The sequence below is a fragment of the Xiphophorus couchianus genome, chromosome 1 (assembly GCF_001444195.1).
Source record: "Xiphophorus couchianus chromosome 1, X_couchianus-1.0, whole genome shotgun sequence".
NCBI classification, from domain to species: Eukaryota; Metazoa; Chordata; class Actinopteri; order Cyprinodontiformes; family Poeciliidae; genus Xiphophorus; species Xiphophorus couchianus.
In genome coordinates, this window is record NC_040228.1 from 1,079,408 (window position 1) to 1,095,429 (window position 16,022).

General features: G+C 41.1%; 2 protein-coding genes across 4 annotated transcripts in view; one reads left to right on the plus strand and one right to left on the minus strand.

Moving 5' to 3' along the window:
- Positions 1–9,178, plus strand: part of ptpn11b (protein tyrosine phosphatase non-receptor type 11b) — a 57,174-nt gene extending 47,996 nt beyond the window's left edge. Inside the window, exon 16 of the mRNA XM_028022845.1 lies at positions 6,226–9,178. The gene's annotated coding sequence lies outside the window, so the exon portion shown is untranslated. The remainder of the gene's footprint in view (positions 1–6,225) is intronic.
- Positions 9,179–9,734: 556 nt separating this feature from the next.
- On the minus strand, positions 9,735–15,384 carry rnf223 (ring finger protein 223). Of its 3 annotated transcripts, none has more exons than XM_028022896.1 (2): positions 15,076–15,384; positions 9,735–11,006 (listed from the first exon to the last, which is right to left on the minus strand). In XM_028022896.1, exon 2 carries the CDS (start codon positions 10,925–10,927, stop codon positions 10,205–10,207), a length of 723 nt encoding a protein of 240 aa, XP_027878697.1. In that variant the 5' UTR covers positions 10,928–11,006; positions 15,076–15,384; the 3' UTR covers positions 9,735–10,204. The 3 variants fall into 3 exon arrangements, with proteins under 3 accessions (XP_027878697.1, XP_027878715.1, XP_027878706.1); XM_028022914.1 differs by lacking the exon at positions 15,076–15,384 and adding an exon at positions 14,736–14,796; XM_028022905.1 differs by lacking the exon at positions 15,076–15,384 and adding an exon at positions 14,736–14,783 and having other exon boundaries at positions 9,735–13,196.
- Positions 15,385–16,022: the final 638 nt, after the last annotated feature.

Consider the following 16,022-nt stretch of genomic DNA (forward strand, 5'->3'; position numbering starts at 1 on the left):
CTGTTTAAGCTGGTTTCGAGAAACGATTCGCCTGGTTATCTGACGGCCTACATCCAGGTGTCCCACCCTTCTTCCCCCTGTGAATTAGCCAGACTGAGCAGCCTACAGCCAACTAGTTTCACAGAGCACACCTGTTAACGGTCGCTCGTTCTCTATTTTGCAACTTGCATTTGTTATTGAACCAGGTAGGTTTTAGTGACTCGGGCGAGTCCCAAGGATGATGTTTTACATATGGGCTACCAGCAACCTAAAAACATTTTCCACCTCTTCCTCTCCAGAATCAAACATCACAGCTATTTTACAACCATCAAAGAACTTTAAGGTGACTCATTAACTGAATGTCCACAACATCTTTAGATTTTCTTTATGCTAAATATTTTATTAGTAAGGCATTTTTGCAAGGGTCAGTACAGCTTAATTCAGTAGCAGAAATAATCAAATAAGTAAAATCAGTCATCTAGTCTATCTTTCCCTACTGCTGATACTGAGAACTAAAAAAGGGAACCTTTGAGAGAGACGGACGGAGTTTGGCGTTTCGAACCCCAGACCTGGCTTGATGATGAAGAAGGTGCTGCAGCAGGAGGAAGATGTTGATCGGCGAAGGCCAGGATCTCCGCAGGTCTGATGAGCCTCCTCTCCGCATGGATGCTGAGGTCACACAGGACTTGGTGCTGGCAGGAAAAAAGGCACCAGTTCTTCTTCCTTGTCTTTGTCTTCATCTTTGTCTTTGGGGTCAGAACCCAGCCGATGAGAGAAGTGCGATTCGAAGCCACAGATTGTGGGTCAGACGGGTTGGTCTCCATGAGCAGGACAGTCTCCGGCTCCGTGGCCCCGGCTCTTCTTCAGCTGCAGAGTTCTTTGTCCATCTCGATCTTGGCTCGAAGCTGCCCGGAGGATCCAACAAAAGGTTCCTCTTTTGCACCCACCTTATATAGGGTTCATCCACCCCCCTGGTGCGCCTGCTGTCTGCTTAGACAGATGATCTCATATCCATCACTGTCTTACAGACATTTCCTGATGTCTGTGCCAATGTCTCAGGGTTGCTCAACCTCCTGTGTCCCTTGCCTGCACAACCTTTCACCTACTCTCTACCTCCAACATATCAGTGATGTTTAATTGCAGTTTTACAACCTTTTACACCATTTCAAGTTTAATGTCAAAATCACATTTATATCACATTTATTTTCTTTAGCTTCTCTGATTTAGCATTCATTTATAATTTTATAACCATAACTTATATCACATTTATTTTCTTCAGCTTCTCTGATCTATCATTCATTTATGATTTTATAACCATAACTTATTAATTATTCTTATTATAATCTTAATGTGAGTTATTACAGATGTTTTTCTGAAAAGAAACCAAGAATAATACATGATTCTAATTATTTACTACTAAAGTTACAGTTACTTGTTTTTCTTGTAGTTCCCACAAATATAAGTGTATTATTACAAGTAAACCAATATTCATATAAGTATTTTACTTTGAATCTTATCCAATTACTAATAATGTTTAGATTTAATTTTTTAAAACTTTCATGCTTTAAAATAGTCTCAACTATTTTTATAAATCTGCAGGCTGGAAACTTCCTCTTTTTCCAGGAAACCTGCTTTTCCTGTTTAATGAATCTCTCTGACTGACTATGATTTCTTATGATTAGATAGAAAAAAGTAGAATTAAAGCAAAGTTTGCATGAGACAAAAACAACACACACAACTAGATTTATTTTATTGACACTTAAGTCTAATGTTGGGCCTTGATGTCACTTGAGTGATTCATTTTAAAGATAACTTTATTTATTATTACTGTTAAACTAAAATCTCCAGCATGGGGAAGTGGGATGAGCTCGGATTTTCTTGACACCCCCTCCACGAGGTCAGACCTTTCACATGCTGGGAGTCCATCACCCTCCTGCAGTTCGCCGTCCTCATCCACTAGAAAGAGAAGAGGTTCGTCTGGGATGTGAAGATGCAGATTCTTCATCCTCAGTTGTCACAGAGGGCTCAGTGTAGTCATCAAAACTCCACTTCTCTTGACACCCCCTCTTTGGAGTTTTGATTTCCCCCATGAGGTGATGAATGTCGAAGAAAACTTGGATCGCTCTGATTCTTCTACAGGAACCTTCGCTGGATGAACTGTCGGTTCTTCAGGATGTGGAATGGTTCTTTAGGGAAGATGGGCTGAGACAGAAGGCCTCAAAAAAAAAAAAATTCTGGCTGTTCAGCAGAGCAAAGCAAAAAGCATAAGCATCATGACGCTTTATCCGTAATCATGATCCTTTTCCATTTTAATCCATCAGGTTGTGACAGGAGTTCTTCTTTAGCATAGTCCAATTTCTTCATGGCCCTCCCAGTCCAAAGCCTTGAAGTTGTTCTTTGAACGGCAACCTTCCTGTAATAGTGGCCAGTCTAATATAGGATGGCATGGTGCTTGATTCTCTGGCCATCTTCTTGTAATGTTCTGGTTCGCTGTAGCTAAGAACTGGCTTGAGCACTGCTTCCTCATGGACCCCTTTCTTCATCAGTAGTACTGTGTTGAAGTTCAGTACTTACTTTACAAAATCTCGGGCGTTGAATCTCAGCTTGATCACCGTAGTTGCAGGCCGATCTTGAGCTTTAATCCAAACTCTCTGCCCTGTTTTCAGTGACACTTCAAGCTGCAACTTCCCTTTTCCTTCCTAAGCAAAAAGGAGAAGTGTCTTCGCCTCCCTGCTTTCTGTGACGTGAACGGAGTTCCTCTGCAGGGGAAGACCTGCTCTTCTAGCAGTTGTCACTGTGTCCATCAGCACCAAGAGATACGTCTCACCTCTCTTTCCTGTTATCCCATTGGTTCTGCTACATCCATGCAGACTGAACCCCATGGGACTGTGCTCTTGATGAACAAACCTTCCATCCGCTGCCCTGGGTGCCCTGGGTAGCTGTGCAGAAAGCTGATGCAGTTCTGTTGAGGTCTCCTCCTTTTCCAAACGATCTGGGCGGCCGGCTTCCTCCGGTTTCTTCCCCAGATTTTCCTCCTCGAAGTGATCATCCATCACTCCGTCTCTCTGTCGGTTCGAGTTGTCTATCCCCCAAAGCCTCTCTTTAGCCTTCGAGCAGGGATGGGTCTAGACTATGTTGGCTACTAGCTTCACTGTCTGGATCCGGTCATTTATCCTCAGTAGAAGCCTTCCCTCACCTGTATGCTATACAGTTACTGCAAGGGTTGTGACTGACGGCCTTATCAGTCACCATTAACTCTATTCCTTAAGAGTTAACAAGCCAAGTGAGCTATTCAGATCCTCACATCTGTTTTTACTAACTTGGCCATAGGGCCCTCCTACTCCGTTGGACTGGGCCCCACGTTGGGCGCCACTTGTTGTTGCGCAACACCCCCCCCCTCCTTTCTGTCTCTACTCTCTCACTCTCGTACTTCCTCTTCTGAGAGGGGAGATGTGCTACCAGCTCTCCGTCTAACGGGTCCGTTGAGTTTCCTAAATCTGCTGGGATTTACCCTGTCCAGAACTGAAGTAAACTCTGTTTAAGCTGGTTTCGAGAAACGATTCGCCTGGTTATCTGACGGCCTACATCCAGGTGTCCCACCCTTCTTCCCCCTGTGAATTAGCCAGACTGAGCAGCCTACAGCCAACTAGTTTCACAGAGCACACCTGTTAACGGTCGCTCGTTCTCTATTTTGCAACTTGCATTTGTTATTGAACCAGGTAGGTTTTAGTGACTCGGGCGAGTCCCAAGGATGAGGTTTTAAATATGGGCTACCAGCAACCTAAAAACATTTTCCACCTCTTCCTCTCCAGAATCAAACATCACAGCTATTTTACAACCATCAAAGAACTTTAAGGTGACTCATTAACTGAATGTCCACAACATCTTTTAGATTTTCTTTATGCTAAATATTTTATTAGTAAGGCATTTTTGCAAGGGTCAGTACAGCTTAATTCAGTAGCAGAAATAATCAAATAAGTAAAATCAATCATCTAGTCTATCTTTCCCTACTGCTGATACTGAGAACTAAAAAAGGGAACCTTTGAGAGAGACGGACGGAGTTTGGCGTTTCGAACCCCAGACCTGGCTTGATGATGAAGAAGGTGCGGCAGCAGGAGGAAGATGTTGATCGGCGAAGGCCAGGATCTCCGCAGGTCCGATGAGCTTCTTCTCCGCATGGATGCTGAGGTCACACAGGACTTGGTGCTGGCAGGAAAAAAGGCACCAGTTCTTCTTCCTTGTCTTTGTCTTCATCTTTGTCTTTGGGGTCAGAACCCAGCCGATGAGAGAAGTGCGATTCGAAGCCACAGATTGTGGGCCAGACGGGTTGGTCTCCATGTGCAGGACAGTCTCCGGCTCCGTGGCCCCGGCTCTTCTTCAGCTGCAGAGTTCTTTGTCCATCTCGATCTTGGCTCGAAGCTGCCCGGAGGATCCAACAAAAGGTTCCTCTTTTGCACCCACCTTTTATAGGGTTTATCCACCCCCCTGGTGCGCCTGCTGTCTGCTTAGACAGATGATCTCATATCCATCACTGTCTTACAGACATTTCCTGATGTCTGTGCCAATGTCTCAGGGTTGCTCAACCTCCTGTGTCCCTTGCCTGCACAACCTTTCACCTACTCTCTACCTCCAACATATCAGTGATGTTTAATTGCAGTTTTACAACCTTTTACACCATTTCAAGTTTAATGTCAAAATCACATTTATATCACATTTATTTTCTTTAGCTTCTCTGATTTAGCATTCATTTATAATTTTATAACCATAACTTATATCACATTTATTTTCTTCAGCTTCTCTGATCTATCATTCATTTATGATTTTATAACCATAACTTATTAATTATTCTTATTATAATCTTAATGTGAGTTATTACAGATGTTTTTCTGAAAAGAAACCAAGAATAATCCATGATTCTAATTATTTACTACTAAAGTTACAGTTACTTGTTTTTCTTGTAGTTCCCACAAATATAAGTGTATTATTACAAGTAAACCAATATTCATATAAGTATTTTACTTTGAATCTTATCCAATTACTAATAATGTTTAGATTTAATTTTTTAAAACTTTCATGCTTTAAAATAGTCTCAACTATTTTTATAAATCTGCAGGCTGGAAACTTCCTCTTTTTCCAGGAAACCTGCTTTTCCTGTTTAATGACTCTCTCTGACTGACTATGATTTCTTATGATTAGATAGAAAAAAGTAGAATTAAAGCAAAGTTTGCATGAGACAAAAACAACACACACAACTAGATTTATTTTATTGACACTTAAGTCTAATGTTGGGCCTTGATGTCACTTGAGTGATTCATTTTAAAGATAACTTTATTTATTATTACTGTTAAACTAAAATCTCCAGCATGGGGAAGTGGGATGAGCTCGGATTTTCTTGACACGGCACAAAAATTAATGTTGAGCATGGGACAGCAAAAACAATGAGTAAGTTACTCATTGTTTTTGTTAACTATAACTAAACTATCTCAGTGATGGGATGAAACTAGATGGAAATGTTAGCGGTGGTCTGTCAGAAACTAACAACATGCAAACTCCATGCAGAAAGATCCCGGGCCGGGAATCGAACCCAGGACCTTCTTGCTGCAAGGCAGCAGTGCTATCAAGGCAACGCCATTGTGCAAAGAAACGATATTTGCTTAAAGAACACGCTCAGAGCAGTAATTAAGCACAATGGTAATTAAGCACTTAATCACATACATTTTACTATTTTAAAACACCTTTCTCTGTAAATTTGTTCTACACAAAACTCCTGACTGAGCAGACTGAGCTTCTGCTGGCTCAGATTAAAAAAGGGTTTTTAGGGCAACCCTAACCCTAAAAAAACCACAACAAAAAATATCTCCTATTAATCTCCTACAAATGATTAATCAGTTAATCAAAAAAGAAGTTAACAGATCAGCCGTTCACTGTTAAGTCAGTCAGTAAAGGGTCAGCCTTTCACATGTTGATGTTTAAAATATTTTTTGCTGCATATGCATCCACTAATATTGTTTCATTTTACGCAATGAAATGTTTTATTTTCTTATTTAAAAAGGGAATTGAATTACTCACTTGCATCTTTTAATATATTTCTAAATGTATAAAAAGGCTAAAGTGGTTAAAATCTGCAGAATGTGGACAATTAATTGACAAAATAATTGACAGAACAATTGATTAGCAACGGTGAGTTGCTTCGCTGGTGACAGTTAGCCATCCGTCCTCTCACCAGTTGCTCTTGTCTCTTTGCAGCTTCAGCAGCGCTGTTGCTGGCCAGAGTCTGTAAAAATCCTTTTTGGGGCTGACAGGAAGTGATGCGTTAAAAGGCCCCAGCCTCGGCCTGAAGGCAGCGAGCTGACTCCTCTCCTGCTGCCATGCTGCTGACCTCTGACCCTGTGACCAGAGGACCCTCCACTCTGTCCCGTCAGAACCAACTCCAGTGCCTTGTGACAGGAAGTGTCTGTAACCCTTAGCCCCTCCCCCACCCGTTTCTCCTCTTTTTTTCTTCCACAGACCTCCAAATCGAAGCTAACCCGCTAAACTGCACTTGCTGGATGCGACATCAGGCGGCAGGTCTGACCCGAAGCGGGTTTGTGGGATCCGAGCCGAGGTCAGAGCCCAGCTGCTCTTCCAGCCATTTGAACTTTCAACTTTACATTGTTTTCGCGGGGCGAGCTGCGGGGTTTATTAACGCGGCTGCTGAGTGATGGAAGGGTCCCAAGGCTCAGGAAGGGCACCAAGCCCCACCCTTCAGATATATGTAGACTGTGGTGTGTGTGTCTGTGTGTGTGTGAAGTGTGTGTGAGGACGACGATGTGCTGCGATCTGCTGCTGGACGCGCTGGTTCTGTTCCTGAGCACAGAGAGAGACGACTTCAGGAACATCTCTGTCTCGTCTTCAGGTTTTCCTCTAACACACAAATTATCGCCGTGTTTGTTCTTCCCTTCAACGCATTACCGTTTCATTGTGTGTGACGATGGTTTAAAGGTTATGTATAAACTTTATTTTAGGGTCTTTCTAAAAGCGGAACTTCAGTTCACATTTCCTGACATAAATAGTGAATGGTGAATGAACCGTCCTCTAATAGCTCAGCGTCTGTCAGGATGGGATTGGCAAAAGGAGATGAGGAAACGGGCCGATTGCAGCGGCCCAGATGGCCATCTGCCTGAGATTAAAGAATAGATTTGTCTCTGAAAAGTAATTTAGAAGACGACTGTAATCCAGGTCTGATGCCAGCCGGCCGAGTAAAGCGACATTATTTATGGGATAAGTAGAGTGGTGCTGTAGAGCAACGAGCCCTCTGCACTTTCCCGCAGATTGTTGGATATTTTTAGCCTCCTGAATCCAAAATAACCCGGTCCGGTTCAAGGCGAGAGTAAATTCCTCCTTCAACCTTCACATTTTCTCAAGTTTCAAGCAAAAACATCACAGAGTTTTATTTGGACTTTCTTTGATAGATGGACACAAAGAGCTGCCTGAAGGAAAATCATGGTTTAAAAGTGTTTAAAAGAGGAAATATCTGAAAAGTTTGGTGTGCAGTTGTATGAACCCACTTTACCCTGACACCCCTAAATAATCTCCAGTTGCTCTCAGAAGTTGGGTCTACTGGTGATGACTGCATCATTTCTCTCTTTATTGCTCATTTGCATAAGCAAACATTGAACATTATAACATTTTCAGCCTTAGCTCATCCGTTTCAAATCTTCAGGTAAATGAATTTCACATATTAATGATTTTCACAGACAAATAAGGTTTCATGAAAATGTACCTTACAGTTCCTGGATGAACTTTCAGGTCTGAGGGAAAGATGAGCTTTCATTAAAAATAAGGGAAAGTTTTTCATTTTTAGTGAAAACCTGCAGGTTTTCTGTCCAAAGCGTTAATATTTGGGTTTGATGTTGTTTGGTGATTGTTGCCGTCGCCCAATAGCTTCAGTGGAGCAACATTCTTTAATTTCTCTGAATGTTTTAAGGTTTTATTTTGCAACTCTGCTCACTAATTTCATGTATGTTTGGTTGTTTTTTTTTATATTTGAAATGAGAATCGAGAACAAAACCAGAACACTAGACTTCTGAAACTGGCTCAATGTGTTGACCTTTGACTTTCAATTGAAAAATATATCAAATTATTCACGTTCACTGACTACTACTGCAGGCCAAACATTTCGGAATTGTATTTGTGAGAAGAAAAATTCAAGGAAATTTCCTTAAAGTTTGAAGGAGTATGAATTATGCACCACCTGCCCCAGGCGTCTTAGTGCCCCTCTCCCAGTTGCCCCAGCTCAACACAAACAGCCCAGGGATTAAATCCTGCATGTCAGGATCTTCATGAAAATATCCAACGTTTGGAAAAGTTGTCACCCTTCTGACCTCAGATCTGAGGAGTTTAATACAAACTGAACATCTGTCCAGCCGAATGGCTCAAACACAGACGTGATTCATGGTGGAACTAATAATACTCTCAGCACTGCACTGAAATGATTCTAATGTAGAAAAGTTTGAATGTAACTCCAGCAGCCATTTTGTTTCCCTCATTTTAAAGTTTAAAGGTTTTTCATGGTCTAACTACTGAAATGCTGTTTAATAAATGATTTGTAGTTAATAGCTCTGGTTCAGTGATTGAAAGCTGCCTCTGCTCTGCACTGCCTGTTTCAAATGCTGCACTGCTCCATGTTCATTATAATGTGTTTCTCTTCCTGTGCAACCAGGAAAGGGAATCTGTTTCCTGTTTTGTTTACTCTGAGTAACTTTGCTCTGTTTCTCACATTGTGTCTGATTTGGTGAAACTTTAGTACTTGAAAGTGTGAGCTGTTTTTTCTCAGGTTGTGTGGAAGTCCATCAGACGTGTTTTTGTTTGTGCACTATGCTGTTCACGTGTTTTCCTTCAGACTCGTTTTCTTTCATTCATCCTTGCATTTCTGTTTGGTATGGAGGTTTTATTTTTCTCACCATGTTTTGATGACTGAATCGGTGGAGGGCTGCAGTCATGACACCGAGTTTTATTTCAGCTGGTCCTCTGACATTTTACTTGAACTTGTTGATGTGATTTTTGTTGGATTCCCTGACGTTGTCCTCCATGTTTCCTGTTCGTCTTGCACTGGTTCCGCCCACACGCCTTTTTGGGAGTTTTGGCTTCAACTGTGTGATGAGCTGTCTGAAACTGCCTCTAATATCATATACTGAATAAAACACTTTATGATGCCGCAGTATGCTAAGTCATGTGTGTTTGTTTCTTGTGTTTGCTGTAAATGTTTGATGTTTTATTAGTATGGATTAAATAATCCACAGATTCAAAGTGCCCACTAAAACAAGTACAGAGAAAGGAAACTGTCCAATCTTAGTTTGGTGATTCATAATGACACTAATTGAAGATTTGAGGAGAAAATAAGAGTAAGCACATTCATCTGTAATATGAACTTGCTGTTTCAAAGCGTTGCCACGTTTGCATTTATCCATGCTTAATGTTTAACTGTTTCCCAGCAGTCCAAATGGGTCTTTAAGGAAGTTCTGCATTTATAACCCACTTCTAAATAAAACCTCTGAGTCTTATCTGTTTAATATCTGAGCAAACTGGAAAAACCCAGAGTTCAGGCTTTCCTCCTCCAGCTTCCTGGCAAAGATTTACCCTCAGGGGTCAAAGGTTGATGGAGGAGGAAATCTGATCATTTGTTTTCATGGTTAAAAAGTCAGATTATTATTTTTTTTTTTTTTTTTTTTACAAAATATCACTTTAAACACGTCTTTCCATATTGAAACAGTGGACACAGACAAGCTTCACTTTTAATTGTAGTTTTGTAAACAAAGATGTATCAAAAGTCACAATCAGTCACATTATACACATTTGTCATTGGCACATGTGGATCCCATCCAAAAGTTCACATTTCCACACTGGCTCAGTAAATGTGCTGAGCCGTTTGGCCTGGACTTCAGGGTTCTACATCGGTACCAAACAGAACCAGTCAGATGTTCTTATCTCAGAATGCAAGCTCTGGTCAAAGTGCAAATGTGTCAAAGTTTTATCTACTCCTTGGCGATGCAGCCATTTTAAAAGGGAAATGTTGACAGAAATGGAGCTGTAAAGTCTGAGTGAATCAGTGAAAAGCCCTTCAGTCATCACTGCAGGGGAACCAGGTCCGGTCCCAGCTACAGCATCAGAGGCAGCAGACACTAATTACCCAGAATGCAACTCTTCAAAAGAACGTGTCATGGTGAAGTTCTGTAAGTTGAGCTGCTCATCCTTTCAGGCCGGACCTGCTTATCGACGGGCCAATGGTCGTGGTGGTGGTTGCCGTGGTGCTGATGTGGAGTCCGTTTCTCATGCAGCGCATGTTTCCGGTGGTGAACACACACTGCAGAGGCCACAGCACCACTATGACCAGCAGCACCATGAGCACCACGAACAGCACCATCCTCTTCCAGTCTGCCAGTCGGCCCATCAGACCCGAGCTCCGGCGCCTGGTCTGGACCGGAGCGTCCGCTGACTTACTGGCCCCGATGTCGATGCAGATGCAGAAGGCCGTGGGGCTGTCAGGCGCTCCGGATAGGGCGTCCTGTCTGGAGGTCTTGTAGCACAGCTTCTCCCCCTCCAGCCACACGGGCTCCTCCTGCTGCTGGTGGCTGGGCAGTTTGCAGAGGACCTCCCGGCTGGTGGCCAGGGCGGGGGGGCCGTCTTCTGGCAGCATAGTGGGATGGCGGCAGAAGGGGCAAGAGAGGCGTGTGCTGCCAGCGCCCTCGTCCTGATCGGTCAGGGAGACGGCCATGAGGCGGGACAGGCACTCCAGGCAAAAGGTGTGGGTGCACTCCAGCAGCTTGGGTGTTTTGAAGACGTTGTCGTAGGTGTTGTAGCAGATGGAGCACTCCGGCTGGCTGGCCACCGATATCTTCTTCTGCAGCTCACCTGGAACTTCATGCCCAAGAATCTGCATGTGCCAGATCTGTGGAATGTTTTCTCCCATCTTGCAAGATGTAAAGATTCCTCTCTTTGTCAAAGTCGTCTCTTTGACACTTTGGTCTTTATTGCTCTGTGAATTCTCTCTTTATTTAAAGAGACAATAAAGAGGAGAGATTTGTTATATTGTAAAATCTGTTTTTCATCCAAGTCAACCAAAGCAGATTTTATACAAGCTACAGCTGTTTGAACCCTGAGCTATTTTTACCTTCCCCTCTCAGTGCACACACATACTATGAAGCTGATCGGATTTTGCTCTGCAAGGTCAGTAATTCAGTCAGGATGAGGCGAATCGGGTCAAACGTGATGAGTAATGTCAATTTACTCGGTCATCAGGCAAAAACCAACAGTAAAAACAGCAAAGAGTAAAAACGTGAGTCAACATTTGCTCTGCTCAGGTACAGCATAGGCTTTAACTAGGACACAGTAAAATTGGAATGATGTGGTGAAATGAGGCCATTTTGGTAATAATGGGAGCAGCAGACATTTGAACCAGATGAAGTTAACGGATTGACTTATGAGGCAGAACAACCAGGAGAGAATTACAGTAATCAATTTGAGAAATAACCAGAATATTTACTAGAATGGAAGCAGAGAGCAGGGAGAGGGACGGACAAAGTCGGTAAATATTACAGAAGTGGAAGTGTGCAGACCAAATAATACTATTAATGTGAGAGTGAAAAGAGAGAGTACTGTTAAGAATGACACCCAGTGCCTGGATAGACCAGAGAACTGTGAGGGAAAAGTTGTTGACTTTAGATTTAGTGCCAATGAGTAAAAACTCGGTTTTTATCACTGTTTAGTTTAGGGAAGTTTGAGGCAAACCAGGATTTTATTTCATTTAAACAGGAAGTGAGGGAGGGAAGAATAAAAGAGTGGATAAAAAGAGCTGGGTGTAGTCGGCACAACAGTGGAAGTGGATATTTAATTTACGGGGCAGAAGGTAGATGATGAAAAGGTCCAAAGGAAATGTTCTAGGTCCAAGGTTTAGTTTAGTTTAGTTTAGTTTGGATCCATGTTTAGATGCTACTCCATATTACAGTAATTGCATCAATAAAAGACTTTGTAGAAATGAAATAAAAAATAAAAACACATGGAAATTAACTCGGCAGGATACATGTAATTTCAGGTTAAACACATAATTAACTGGTGTAATATATAGTCCACAACCAGGATTTACATTGTTTACTATTTACTAAAATATTGTTTTAAAATTCTCATCGAACAACAGTTCTTTCCTGTAAACTGGATCTCTTTTTAATAGCATGCATAAATAGCATAAAATAAGTTGTATTTTGGCTAGATAATATATTTTGAAATATATATTATACTAGAACATTCTAGTATAAACAATATTTCTGAAAGACACAATAGTGAGTAACTTAATCTATATTTAACAGAAAACCATTCTGACACGCATTTATCTGACACTTTTAGAAAAGTGAATTAGAATCTGATATGTTCTGTTTTGGATGATTTGAAGATTATTAATAAAAAATAATGTTTTGTTTAGTAAGTTCACTAAGCCCACTAGACCAGGGAATTCACATGAATTCACATAGGCAGGGAATTCACATGAGTCAGAGTTAAGGTTTGGGTTATGTTTCTTACAGCATCTGAAGTACTTCATCTGACAATCACCCTCTATGATGCTGCAGCATCTGTGAATAATGTGTTTTCCCATGAAAAATAATGGCAGCAGTTTGACAGAGGCACAAGCAGAGGGCGCTGGTTACACCGTCATATAGGTCATGAACCTTTTCATGCTACATTCACAAACTTTCACGTATTTTATTAAGATTTTATATTTTAGACCAACAGAAAGTAGAGCGTCATGAAAATGATCAGAAAAATTATCACTGCATTCAAGATCAACAAAACATTATTTTTATTGCATTAATTTTTAGTTCTTTATATTAAATAAAATCCAGTTCCACCAACTGCCTTCAGAAGTTACCTAATAGGTAAAAATGTGTAGTTTAAGCTGAGTTTTAATGCAGCTGTTCTGTTTGTCCTGAACTGCTCTGTTCTGAAGAGCCCAAACATCACACACATCACGGGGTGTGTGTGTGAGGGTGGGTGTGTGTGTGTGAACATCGCAGGAACACAGGTGTTCTTGTGGCGCTGCCCTCAGGCCTGGTCCTGCTCGGCTCTCCCAGGCACAGAGGCTCCGCTTGTTCTCCAGCTAACGGCTCCGTCTGCCCTTGACATTCCTGCTGCTCTCCCTCTTTATTCCTGAAGCTGGTCGTGCTTCTCAGGGATTAGGACAGATTTTTCTGTGTAATTGTAATGACATCTCATCAGATTCTCTGAAGTTCAGTTCTAAGGTGGGGTCTCTTTTCCTGTGGTAAATGATGAAGCAAAATCTGTTTCCTGAATAATATTTAACTTATTAAGTTAAGTAAATGTAATTAACGGTTCTATAAATAAATGAGATTGTACCACTGCAAATGGATTTGGACTGAAACTAAGAAAATATTTCTAGCTTCAGGAACCTTCAAGTTCCTTAACATGAAATATTGTATATTTTTCATTATACAATATTGTGGCTTTTTAAACACCCACTAACAGATTTCTGCTGCTAATATTATGTGCTATCTAATCACATTTCTACGTATATTTTTTACACACAAAATATTTAAATATATCTTAGTTGTAATAGGTGAGTTTGTGTGACATGTAAACAGATTTAAAAACCCACCATTAATACCTTTAATTAAAATCTACAGTGCTGGCCTCAGCTTTTAGCCCTTAGCTCAATGTGACCTGACAGTAACTTAGTAACCACATCACCCACTTTGTTAAAGGTTTACACTTTTTTATCTTGTGGTCAGTGAAGAGGAACACAACAGAAATAAATTCCCTGTTTGTAAATAGTTTCAACATCTGAAACTTTAGAAAACTGAAGAATGGTGAGTCTGATCCAAGATTTGGTTAAATAGGGAATAATTGTCTCAAAGAAACATTTTGCATTAAAAGTAATGTTTCTCTGTCCTCCCTCAGCATGGATGTCCAAAACAGCCAGAACAAAAAATGAATTATTTTATATAATCATTTGTTTTTCATTATTTTATGTATGCCATGCTGTATCCCATCAGGAATTATTTCTCAGTCTCAGCTGGAATGAGCCTCAATGACAGTTTGGTTAATTTTTTGGTCCACTGCCAAAGAACTATGAAATAATTTTAAAAAATAAAATACTTGTTCTCAAAATGTAATTTATGATTTTCCATTTTATTTCTTAAGTTAAAAGAATAATAAATGAATAAATATTGTTAAATATTTCTGATTTCATCTATTTTTATCCGGTTTGAATTAAAAACGATTGCTTTATTTGGAACCTCAACATTATTTTAGGCATTTTAGATAAAATGTCTCGGTGTGGTTTGAATGTCTTTTTACACAACAAACAGTTTGATGTAAAAACCCCAATCAGGTTGTGATCTTAACTGTTTAAAAGAATCTGGAGTTGCTGCTAAAAATGCCTCCCAGACTGATAAAACATTAACTGAGTTTCTGCTCAATCCAAAACATAAACTTCAAACTCTGGGTGGGTTTCTCTGCTGCTGGCTCCGTTCACTCATCTGTTTTTCCTCCCTGTCCCACTGACCTGTTTGAAAACCAATCCCAGCTTAGTTGGATGCCAGTCAAGGTTGTTTTATTTGTTTGTTTTTTTAGCAAGCCTCATTCAGACTTCTGCAACTTCTTTGTGTTTGCTCCAACTGCCTGTTTCTGTATATCCTGTAAATTCAACTGTCATGCTCAATGCAGCACTACCTGTTCTCAGTTTGCACAGCAAATGAAACCTGATCTACCTGACGTCTTCAGAGTGAGGGGGTGGACCCGTTCAGATGCAGAGAGCTGAATGTCAGGTGGGTTGTGGCAGAAGCAGATGGGAGCGAGTGTAAACAAGAAAGACAATGCGGGCGAACAAACGCAGAGACACCAGAGTCCAACATGCAGACCATGAGTCTGCTATGAGGGCTCAGAGTTCATTCTGTTTGATAATTCAGCTATAAAAGTCAAGAACACTCAGTATTGATAAGGTGCTTAAAAACAAACTAACTCATTGCGAGTTAACACAGCATAAGGAGTGTTCCTCCTGAGTCAATGTCATAAAAACAAAAGATTTAGATCTGCAGAAGTCCAGTTTACCTGTTAGAGGATGAAGATCCCCTGTTGATCCGTCACCCAGCCTGGCTCAGCTCACTTCCACTCCACATGGGAACAGTTTATGGACTGGATTCAGAAACCTCTGCTCAGGTTGCTCCTACTGGTGTGATGTTGTTCTGCGGTTCTGTCTGAGCAAGACAGCGGGCGTTCAGTGCTGGAGGCTGATCCTCCTTCCTCCTCAGTCTGTTGGCCGTTACCACCTGCCCTGTTCTGTCAGCTCCCTTTTTAGCCCTCTATGCAAATGGAAAGACTTGGCCTTGGGGTGGCGCCTGCAGTGGAGGAGGAGGAGAAGGAAGAGGAGTTAGGACTAAGTAGAGCTGTACTGATTTCCCTCCACTAAACACTCCTCCCATGTTTATACTGTTATAGTTCCACCTTTCATCCATACTGGAATAACTCAGTACAACCCTGGAGAAAATAGAAATCCTTCAGGTGTCAGCTACATTTATTTTAGACAGAACCAGATCCAAACCAGATCCAAGCCAGATCAGAACCGATGGCCATTCACACCCAAACTCACCAGATTCTCAGAATGTGGCAAAGTCAAACTTTTATTGGAGCCAAGTTAAAGACGTTCCCAGTGATGGATATTTTATATCATCATAAAATGATAAAACAAGGGTGGGTTATAAATATGGATTTACACAACGGAATTTCATAAACTACAAAAGTTTTAAAAAGTGGCATGTTAAAAAAAGAAGCTAATTCCTCTTTGTTTTTGTTTGAGCTGATGACATCATGAGAGGCACAAGGACAGAGCCAATCAGTTGGCTGCAGTAGCAGTAGCAGGTTTTCACACATTTCAAAATAAATTAAATAAATTAATGGTACAGTAGCAGCCAGTTTAAATCTTTAGGCACCAGTCTAACTTTACCAGTTAGCTTAAGAAGCTAACACTAACTTCTTTTACAAAAGAGCCAACTGGAGAA

Excerpts from the sequence above, each read along its gene's own strand:
- rnf223 (XM_028022896.1), bottom strand. The coding sequence starts at position 10,927 with ATGGGAGAAAACATTCCACAGATCTGGCACATGCAGATTCTTGGGCAT.